Below are 11,822 nucleotides of genomic sequence, written 5' to 3'. Positions count from 1 at the left end.
GTGGTTTATCAATTTTGTTTATCACAAAGATAAACAAAGAGAATCAACTTTTTGTTTTACTGACACTCTATTGATTTTTTGATCTCTATTTCATTTAGTTCTGCTTTGATATTTATTATTTTGTTTTGTGTACTCATTTGGGGTGTGGTTTGTTCTTGCTTTTCTATTTCTTTGAGGTGTATTGTTAGATTGTTTATTTTAAAAAAATTATTTTTTTCAGATAAGATCTTTCTCTGTTGCCCAGGCTGGAGTGCAGCGGTGCAATCACGGCTTACTGCAGCTTTGACTTCCCAGGCTCAAGTGACCCTCCCACATCTTCCTGCCAAGCAGCTGGGACTTTAGGTGTGTATCACTACTCCCAGATAATTTTCTTATTTTTATTTTTGTAAAGAAAGAGTTTCGCTTTTTTTCCCAACCTGGCCTCAAACTCCTGGGTTTAAGAAATCCTCCCACTGATGTAATGGACCTCTTCAAGGAGAACTACAAACCACTGCTCAGTGAAATAAAAGAGGATACAAACAAATGGAAGAACATACCATGCTCATGGATAGGAAGAATCAATTTCGTGAAAATGGCCATACTGCCCAAGGTAATTTAGAGATTCAATGCCATCCCCATCAAGCTACCAATGACTTTCTTCACAGAATTGGAAAAAAATGCTTTAAAGTTTCATATGGAACCAAAAAAAAAGTCCACATTGCCAAGAAAATCCTAAGTCAAAAGAACAAAGCTGGAGGCATCACGCTACCTGACTTCAAACTATACTACAAGGCTACAGTAACCAAAACAGCATGGTACTGGTACCAAAACAGAGATATAGACCAATGGAACAGATAAGAGTCCTCAGAAATAATACCACACATCTACAGCCATCTGATCTTTGACAAACCTGAGAGAAACAAGAAATGGGGAAAGGATTCCCTATTTAATAAATGGTGCTGGGAAAATTGGCTAGCCATAAGTAGAAAGCTGAAACTGGATCCTTTCCTTACTCCTTATACGAAAATTAATTCAAGATGGATTAGAGACTTAAATGTTAGACCTAATACCATAAAAACCCTAGAAGAAAACCTACGTAATACCATTCAGGACATAGGCATGGGCAAGGACTTCATGTCTAAAACACCAAAAGCAATGGCAGCAAAAGCCAAAATTGACAAATGGGATCTAATGAAACTAAAGAGCTTCTGCACAGAAAAAGAAAATACCATCAGAGTGAACAGGCAACCTACAGAATGGGAGAAAATTTTTGCAATCTACTCATCTGACAAAGGGCTAATATCCAGAACCTACAAAGAACTCAAACAAATTTACAAGAAAAAAACAAACAACCCCATCCAAAAGTGGGCAAAGGATATGAACAGACATTTCTCAAAAGAAGACATTCATACAGCCAACAAACACGTGAAAAAATGCTCATCATCACTGGCCATCAGAGAAATGCAAATCAAAACCACAATGAGATACCATCTCACACCAGTTAGAATGTCAATCATTAAAAAGTCACGTGCTGGAGAGGATGTGGAGAAATAGGAATACTTCTACACTGTTGGTGGGATTGTAAACTAGTTCAACCATTATGGAAAACAGTGTGGAGATTCCTCAAGGTTCTAGAACTAGAAATACCATATGACCCAGCCATCTCATTACTGGGTATATACCCAAAGGATTATAAATCATGCTGCTATAAAGACACATGCACACGTATGTTTATTGCGGCACTATTCGCAATAGCAAAGATTTGGAATCAACCCAAATATCCATCAGTGGCAGACTAGATTAAGAAAATGTGGCACATATACACCATGGAATACTATGCAGCCGTAAAAATGGATGAGTTTGTGTCCTTTGTAGGGACATGGATGCAGCTGGAAACCATCATTCTTAGCAAACTATCACAAGAACAGAAAACCAAACACTGCATGTTCTTACTCATAGGTGGGAACTGAACAATGAGATCACTTGGACTCGGGAAGGAGAACATCACACACCGGGGCCTATTATGGGGAGCGGGGAGGGGGGAGGGATTGCATTGGGAGTTATACCTGATGTAAATGACGAGTTGATTGGTGCTGACGAGTTCATGGATGCAGCACACCAACATGGCACAAGTATACATATGTAACAAACCTGTACGTTGCGAACATGTACCCTTGAACTTAAAGTATAATAATAAAAATAAATACATAAATAAATAAATAAAGATAGTTAACAAAAAAAGAGAAAGAAATCCTCCCACTTCAGCTTTCCAAAGTGCTGAGATTACCAGCGTGAGCCACTGTGCCCAGCCTTTTTCTACTTTTTTGATGTAGGTGTTTATTGCTACAAACTTCCTTCTTAGCACTGCTTTTGCTGTATCCCATAATTTTGGTCATTGTATTTTGATTTTCATTTGTTTCCAGAAATGCATTTTCTCCTTTATTTCTTCCTTGACCCAATGGTCATTCATGAACATTTTGTTTGTTTATTTATTTAATTATTTATTTTGAGACAGTGTCTTGCTTTCACCCAGGCTGGAGTGCAGCGGCCATGCTGTCGGCTCACTGCAACTTCTGCCTCCCGAGTTCAAATGAGTCTCCTGCTTCAGCCTCCCAAGCAGCTGGGATTACAGATTCCCACCACCTTTTTTTACAGGTGCCACCACCATGCCGGCTAACATTTTTTGTGTTTTTAGTAGAGACAGGGTTTCACCATGTTGACCAGGCTGGTCTTGAACTCCTGACCTCAAAGGATCCACCCACCTTGGCCTCCCAAAGTGCTGGGATTACAGACCACTGTGCCCAGTGAGCATTTTGTTTAATTTCCATATTTCTGTACAGTTTCTAAATTTCCTGTTGTTATTGATTCCTAGTTTTATTCAATTGTGTGCCGAGGATATACTTGATAAAATTTCCTTTTAAAATTATTTTATTTGTACAAATTTATAAATTACATGTGAAATTTTGTTACATGTATATAATGTGTAGTGATTGAGTCAGGATATTTAGGGTGTAACTCAAGTACGTTTTTTTTAAAACTACAGTTACACTTCTCTGCTATCAAACATTAAATTTATTCCTTCTAACTCTATGATTTCTACACCTTAATCCACTATTTTTTATCCTCCACCCTCGGCCCCAATCACCCTTCCCAGTCTCTGTTATCTATCTTTCCACTCTATACCTCCATGTGATCAAATTTGCCAGCTCCCATATATAAGTGAGAACATGCAGTATTTATGTTTTTGTGTCTGGCATATTTCATATGTTCTTCAGTCCCAACCTTGTTGCTGAAAATAACATGATCTCATTGTTTGTTTTTAATGGCCAAAAAGTATTTCATTGTGTATATATTGTACACTTTTTTATTCATTCACCTGTTGATGCACACTTAGGTTGATTCCATATCTTTTTTTTTTTTTTTATGTACTGCTGCAATAAACATGAGAATGCAGGTATCCCATTGGTATATATTTTTTTCCTTTGGGTAGATACCCAATAGTAGAATTGTTGGAACCTGGGCAGAGGCTGGCACCATGCTTCATGTAAATCCTACAGAAAAATGAGGCAATTAAACCTCTTTTCTTTAAAAATTACCATCTCATGTATTTCTTTTTAGAAGTGCAAGAATTGCGTAGCACACCCACTTATTTATCATTTTCTTTATTTGAACCTTCTCTTTTTCTTTTCTTGGTTATTCTAGTTAGCACCTTATCCATCTTGTTTATCTTTTTGAACAACCATCTTTTCTGTTTTATGAATCTTCTGGTTTTTTTTTTTTTTATTGTCTGCTTAATTTAGTCCTGCTTTGATCTATGTTATTTATTTTCTTCTCATAATGTTGGGCTTGGTGTGTTCTTGTTTTTCTAGTTCATTGCAGTGCATTGTTAGATTGCTAATTCGTAATCTTCTATACTTTTTCAAATGTAGGCATTTATTGCTATAAATTTTAGTCTGAGCACTGCTTTTGCTGTATCTCAGAAGTTTTGGTACGTTGTGTTTCCATTTTGATTTGTTTCAACACATTTTTTTATTTCTATCTTAATTACTCTGTTGATCCCATGTTTATTCAGAACTCTGTTGTTTAATTTACATATATTTATATGGCTACCAATGTTTCTCATGCTATTTATTTCTAGTTTTATTCCATGTGGTCTTAGAATATACTTTATATGATTTTAATTTTTTTAATATGTTGAGACCTTTTCGTGGCTTAACCTATAGTGTAAAATTCTGGAGAATGTTCCACGTGCTGATAAAAAATGTATACTCAGTAGTTCTTAGATATAATGTTCCATAAATGTCTATGAGGTTCATTTGGGTGAAAGACAAGTTTAAATCCAATTATTCTTTTTTTAATTTTCTGCCTAGATTATGTGTTTAATTCTTAGAGGAGTATGTTAAAGTCTTCAACTAGTAGAATATTGAAATCTTTTCCTTGACTTACATATAATATGTGCTTTATACATCTGGGTGTTCCAGTGTTTGGTTTATATATGTTTATAAAATCTGAATAGACTAATAATGAGTAATGAGATTACATCAGTAATAAGATGCCTCCCCACATAGAAAACTCTAGGAATAGTTGGCTTCACTGCCAAGTTCTTCCAAACTTTTAAAGAACTAACACCACACTTTTCCAAAAAATTGAGGAGGATGGATTCTTCCTAACCCCTTCTATGATGCTGAGGTTACTACAATACTGAAACCAGACAAAGAAGCAAAAAAAAGGAAACTACAGGTCACCTTTCTAACAAACAAAGATGCAAAAACAGTCAGGCTCCACTACTGCAGGTATGCTGGAGTTTGTTGGAGGTCCACTCCAGACCCTGTTTGCCTTTGTATCACCAGCGGAGGCTGCAGAACAGCAAAGATTGCTCTCTGTTCCTTCCTCTGCAAGGTTCATCCCCAAGGGGCACCTGCCAGACGCCAGCCAAAGCTCTCCTGTATGAGGTATCTGTTGACCCCTGCTGGGAGGTGTCTCCCAGTCAGGAGGCATGGGGTTCAGAAACCCACTTGAGCAGGCAGTCTGTCCCTTAGTGGAGCTCAAGCACTGTGCTGGGAGATCTGCAGCTTTCTTCAGAGCCAGCAGGCAGGAATGTTTAAGTCTGCTGAAGCCGCACCCACAGTCGCACCTTCCCCCAGGTGCTCTGTTTCTACACAGCAAAAGAAACTATCATCAGAGTGAACCAGCAACCTACAGAATGGGAGAAAATTTTTGTGATCTATCCATATGATAAAGGGCTAATAGCCGAATTTACAAAAAACTTAAACAAATTTACAAGAAAAAAAATTCCCATCAAAAAGTGGGCTAAGGCTATGAACAGACACTTCTCAAAAGAAGACATTTATGCAGCCAACAAACATATGAAAAAAATCTCATCACCACTGGTCATTAGAGAAATGCAAGTCAAAACCACAATGAGATACCATCTCATGCCAGTTAGAATGGCGATCATTAAAAAGTCAGGAAACAACAGATGCTGGAGAAGATGTGGAGAACTAGGAATGTCTTTATACTGTTGGTGGGAGTGGAAATTAGTTGAACCATTGTGGAAGACAGTGTGGTGATTCCTCAAGGATCTAGAACCAGAAATACCATTTGACCCAGCAATCCCACTACTGGGTATATACCCAAAGGATTATAAATCATTCTACTATAAAGACACATGCACATGTATGTTTATTGTAGCACTGTTCACAATAGCAAAGACCTGGAACCAACCCAAATGCCCATCAGTGATAGACTGGATAAAGAAAATGTGGCACATATACACTATGGAATACTATGCAGCCATAAAAAAGGATGAGTTCATTCCCTTTGCAGGGACATAGATGAAGCTGGAAACCATCATTCTCAGCAAATTAACACAAGAACAGAAAACCCAATACTGCATGTTCTCACTCACAAGTGGGAGTTGAACAATGAGAACACATGGACACAGGGAGAGGAACGTCACACACTGGGACCTGTCAGGGAGTGGAGGGAGGGATAGCATTAGAGAAATACCTAATGTAGATGATGGGTTGATAGGTGCAGCAAACCACCATGGCACATGTATACCTATGTGACAAACCTGTACGTTCTGCACATGAAAAGTTTAAAAATAAATAAATAAATAAATAGAAAATGAAATTCAAAATTGCCACAGTACATTATCTACAAAACATCTTACATTTATATTTGTCCAATTGTTTTAACATTATCTTTTTTAAAAATCTTACTTTTCCAATTTGAGATCACACATTGAATTTAGTTATCATGGGTCTTTATTCACCTTTAATCTGGAGCAGTTCCTTAGCCTGTCACTGGCATTAATTCTTTGACATTTCTAAATAATACAGGCCCTTAATTGTGTAAGATGTTTATAAATTTTGTTTTGTCTGATAATTTATTATAGTTAGATTCAGGTGATTCATTTTTGTCAGGGACATCACAGATTTGTTGTTCAGATTAATGTTGGCTATTTGATTATGATGGTGTCTACCATATATCTGCACTCTACAGGTAATATTCCCCACTCTTGAAATTAATAAGTGGTAGGTGAAAAGATATTTTGAGACTACAAATATTCTGTTTGTCAAACTTTTGTCCAGTGGTTTTAGGATCCATTGATGAGTTATGTATGAATTAAGTATTATTTTAATGGTTGCAAAACAATGACTTTCTAAATCCATTATATATATGACTATATATATAATGATATCATTTTATATGTGTGTGTGTGTGTGTGTGTGTGTGTGTGTGTGTGTAATGTTGTTCAAGGACCTGTTGCTTCTAGGATTGTTTAGCGAACAAAATTATAAAACATTTTTGGGGGATATTGGAAGAGCTTTCCTTACCATAGTCTCATTACTTATGTACCTCCCTCCAGTTCCCTGCCAGCCATACTAACTCACAGCAGCATGTCCTTGCCTTCTTCACTGTAGCTTCTTCTAACTGGAATTCCCTTACTTAATGGCTAGCCTGGAAAACACGTAACTCTGCATTTGTTGGTTTCAGCATCATCTCTTCTCTAAAGTTTCTTAAGATTCCCTCTTTAGCACTGGACATTCCCTTCTTTAATTTCCCTGCTGTACCCAAAGCAGACATGATTCCAGCATTTAGGAAACTTTATTGCACTTGTCCATTTACATGTCTTAATTTTCCAGTAACATAAAGGCAAGAAGCAAATATTACCATTTTAGTAAGATCAACAGTTAGAGAAGGAAATAAAAGTAGAAAGAATAACTAAATGAGTCAATAAATTCCCCAGTTGTTTTTCTGCTTGCCTGCTGGTGCTTGATTTCACCCAATTAACAGAAACACCACCACCACCACCACCACACACACACACACACACACACACACACACACACAGACATTAACCTTGCAGAAGGTCCTCCTAAAACTTTCCTGGGCAGACCCAGCCCCCAAAAGTTTTCTCCAAGTACTGGGCCACAGCCAGGGTCAGATGATCATTAAAGGGTCCAGCCACAACCTGGATACCTAGAGGAAGTCCTTTGACATTCAGCCCCAGTGGGCACTGGGTCACAGGTAAACCCAGGGCATTGAAGACACCTAAAGAAAACAAACAAAAGAAGTGAGAAATCAAGACCTGTTCCTGAAAACATATTTCTTCATTTATTTTGTCAATAATGAAGACAATAGGTGAAAACATATAATTACAATTTACTATCTACTTAGGACTTAATAATATTTAGGAACTTTACCTGTGTTAAATATTTGACATCACAACAAGCTAATGATATAGAAGCTATTAATTATCACTATTTTTCTGATGAAATAACTGAAGAATAGAGAAGTTAGATAACACATCCATGATCACTTGGCTAGCAAAAGCTGTAATTGAGATCTGAATGCAGAAAATGTCAATAATAGCCTAAAGTTATTTCCCTTGATGTTATTCTAACTTGTTTTCCATAGCACTTTCAGAAAAAAGCAGAGTAAATTATAAAGTAGAATAATATATTCTTAAATATATGGATTTTCTTTTAAGTTATAAACATTTTGTAATATCACTTCACACTAATCTAGAGTTGTGATTTGTCATTATTTACCTCATTCATGCTGTTATAAAACTTTATTGTGGCATAATTTATATAAAATAAGATTCCGCATTTCAAATGTACAGTTTAATGATTGCTAATAAATTTACAGAATTGTGCAAGCATCACCACAATCTAGTTAGAGAACATTTTTGTCATTCACTCCAAAAACTCCATACCAATCAGCAATTACTCTCCATTTCTCTATTCCCCCAATCCCTAGTATCCAGTAATTTAACTTTTATCTATATAGATTTCCTATTCTGAACACTTTCTAGAAATTGCGTTATATAATATGTAACATTTTGTGTCTGATTTCTTCCATTCTGCACAATGTTTTCAAGGCTTATATAAATGATTCTTTTATGGACAAAGACTATTCCATTGAATAAATATACCAAATTTTGATTATCTATTCACCAGTTACTGGACAGTTGGACTAACACTTTTGGCTATTACTAATTATGCTGCAAAAATCAGCAATATAATTACACATTTGTTTATAAGTCTTTGTATGAATATTTGTTTTCATTTCTTGAGCATATATATACATATATAGGTGAATGAAATAGTGGAGTCTTATGACAAATTTACATTTAACATTTTAAGAAAATGCCAAACTGTTTTCCAAAGAGTCTGCACGAATTTAACAATAGCCTTACCAGAAATGTATGAGGGTTCCAGTTACTCCACATGCTCATTAACCCTTATTCTTTCTGTTTATGACTATTTTAGTGAATGTGCATTGATAACTCCTTGTGGTTTTAATATTCATTTCCCTAATGAGCAATTACATTGAACATTCTCTCATGCACTTATGGGCAATTAGTATGTTTTCTTTAGGAAAATGTCTATTGAAATCCATCGTGCATTTTAAGTCAGGTTATTGTCTTATTATTGAGTTGTAAGTGTTTTTCCTATGTTTAGAATATAAATCCCCAGTCGTTATATAATTTGCAAATATTTCGCCCTGGTCAGTGTCTTTTCTTTTATTATTGAAGCTATTGAAATAGCTTTTTTAAAAAAATTTTGGCAAATTCTAATTTATCGTGTTTTCTTTTGTTGCCTGTGCTTTTGAAGCTGTTTCTAGGAAGCCTTTTATCTCAAGGTCATGAAGATGTACTCATGTTTTCTTATAACAATATTAGAGTTTTAGCTTTTACATTTAGGTCTCCTATTTATTTCACATTAGTTTTTGTATACATTGTGTGTGCGGCAAGGCTCCAACTTTATTCTTTTGCATGTAGATACCCAGTTGTCCTAGAACCATTTGATGAAAAGACTATTAATTCTTCACGGAACTGTAATGAAACCTTTTAATAAAGGTTTCAATACTTTTTACTTTATTAAAAGTAAATTGAGAGGGAAGTAAAGAGAGTGATGTCAGCAAGATAACAAACTAGGAGTTCTCCAGTTCCAGTCCCCCTCACAGAAATCCAACTACCAACTATTCGCAGATAAGAATACTTTCATGAATATCCCTGAATTTGGGAGATAGCCCCTCCAGCCACAGAACAGATAACGGCTGCATTCAAAGGGTAAGAGGAATGGTTTCACTTCGTATCATCACCCTCTCTCAAACTGTAAGGGTGCCACAGAAGATTCCCCTGGGCTTATGTTTCTGCAGGGGAAAAGAGAGTTGTAAACATATATCCAGCTTCCTCATTGTTGTGAGGTGCTTTACAGGAAGCTCACTCCTGTCTCTCCATGACAAACATTGGGAATACCAGCAGGGCTAGGGCACCTGAGGTTAGTTAGAAATGAAGAAAAGGGGTGGGGCTCACAAAGATGAGCACATGGATTTTGGCAGTAGCTCTTCACTTTTGTCAATGAAGGTGCTAAATGATAGAAAGCAGCCAACTATGGCTCTGCAGGAACCACAGTCCATGGGTTTGCATAGCTGAAGTCCCTAGCCAGCTTCCTTATGTAATGTCACTTCTCTTCTTGAGCCTTTTCCAGGCTTGGAGGCAACTGTAGGTCAGTAATTATCCATGGAATAGAGCATCTGGCCCCACCCAACCCCACTGACTGTATGACAATCCCACTAACGCTTAATGTTCTCTTTAAGGCTTCCTCAGGCCAGAAGGCAAGTGCTGATCCATGAATACCTGTAAAGGAAGTACCTAACCTGGCTTGTCCCAGGTGGCTGAACAGTAACCCCAGAGACCTCCTCGAGTCTAAGAGCATGAGCGCATGGCCCTGACTGACTACAGATTCCAAACAGCAGTACTGTTTTGCTGGGGAAGGCAGCATGCAATGCAATCTGATCAGAGGTGATTGCAAAGGACAGCCATCAGCACTGCCAAATTAAAACCCAGCTACTTGTCTCATCAGACTACAAAGCACAGCTCACCATTCCACTCAACCTCAAACTACAGGCAGCAGCTCACCCCAACTAGAGAACCCAAGAGCAAAGTCAGCTGTCCAGGGTTGCTATCAGTTGGTCTACCCAAAATCCCAGGTTAGAATAAATACTGAAAGATTATCATTGCCAAAGAACACCTACAAAGGCTGAAAGAGGTGGTCAGGTACCCAAATGCACAGGCACCAAAACAAGAACACAAAAATTACAAATAATTTCTAAAAATCACAAAAATAAACTAATAAACCTCTATGGACCCTGAATGAACAGAGATCTATGAAATGACTGATAATGAATTCAGAAGTAGCTAAGGAACGTTATAAGTAAAAGTGTTTAAGGAAAGGTAAGGTAGTTAAAGAAAGTATAAGAAAAAATAATGAAGAAGGTCTGAGAATTATGGGACACTATCAAAATAACCAATGTTTAAGTAACAGAAGTTATGCCATCCCTCCTTCCCCTGGGCTAGGGAGGAAATGGGAAAGCTAAGCACTTCTGCAGCCTTTAGCACAGATACCACAGCTGAAGTACAAAGGAGCAACAGGTATACTGCATGCCACACAACTCCCCACTTTTACTGCTTTCCACCAAATGGGACTTGTAGGCTCCAGGTCACCAGTGCACCTTTCCCTGCCCCTGCTTGAACACTGTGGCCATGGCTTGGCATTTCTTTGACAGCCCAAATCCCAGAGGTTGCTACCAACCATTTTGCAGCCACAACTGCCACTAACTTTGCCCCTGCCACCTCTGGGCCAGGGAGAGAGTAGGGAGGCCTGGCACCTACCTGTGCATGCCTCCCACAACAAAATCCAACACTACATCTGTAGAAGGAAAGTGTGAGTGTACCACGTGCCTCACAGTTTCCAGTTTCCATTTTTCCAACTTCGGGGACCTGCCCTACGCAGTGAAAGGTCCACAGCATGGCTGGCCTGCCCCCAACTGAATATTTCAGCTGCAGCCCAGAGCCCCTTGGAGAGCCCAATAACCACAGGCCAGTTTCTACCCTCAGGTTCCCACCACTTGACTGGTCTACCTGACCTGCCTGAGAGTTCAACCAGTGACCCAGGGACCAACACAACTCTCCCCATTACACAGACAGCACTGAACTCTGGGCTGGCTCAACCCAGGTCCAGCTCCTTCAGGACTCGTAAATGTCATCCAGTGGACCATCTAAGGGCCTGGGGACTGGAGAGCTACCTAGCCCAGTCTAACACAGCTAGTACTTACCCAGTCCTCCTGGCACCTGAGGTCAGACTAACCTAACCAGCTCACACCACCACAAATGACACCCACTACATGGGCTGAAAAGCAGACCTCTCCCTTACATGAAGCAGCAACATTAATATGTCAAAGAACAGGTGAGCCATTAAGCTGTCTGTATTTGGGTTGAGTGAGTAAAGATATTCTGCCTCAAAAACACCCCCATGGAAAGTTGC

The 11,822-nt window shown here is 38.2% G+C and overlaps 1 protein-coding gene across 4 annotated transcripts in view; it reads right to left on the bottom strand.

Annotated features, from left to right (window-relative positions):
* Positions 1–7,073: 7,073 nt before the first annotated feature.
* FAAH2 (fatty acid amide hydrolase 2) overlaps positions 7,074–11,822 on the bottom strand; it is a 198,471-nt gene continuing 193,722 nt past the window's right edge. For all 4 annotated transcript variants that reach the window (XM_077989153.1, XM_077989152.1, XM_001095907.5 and 1 more), the window contains one exon: positions 7,074–7,539. In XM_077989153.1, coding sequence (XP_077845279.1) covers positions 7,364–7,539 — 176 coding nt within the window. In that variant the 3' untranslated portion in view covers positions 7,074–7,363. The remainder of the gene's footprint in view (positions 7,540–11,822) is intronic.

The sequence above is a fragment of the Macaca mulatta genome, chromosome X (assembly GCF_049350105.2).
Source record: "Macaca mulatta isolate MMU2019108-1 chromosome X, T2T-MMU8v2.0, whole genome shotgun sequence".
Lineage (NCBI taxonomy): Eukaryota > Metazoa > Chordata > Mammalia > Primates > Cercopithecidae > Macaca > Macaca mulatta.
Note: the sequence above shows the minus strand (reverse complement) of the source record. Positions and strands in the feature narration are given on the sequence as shown.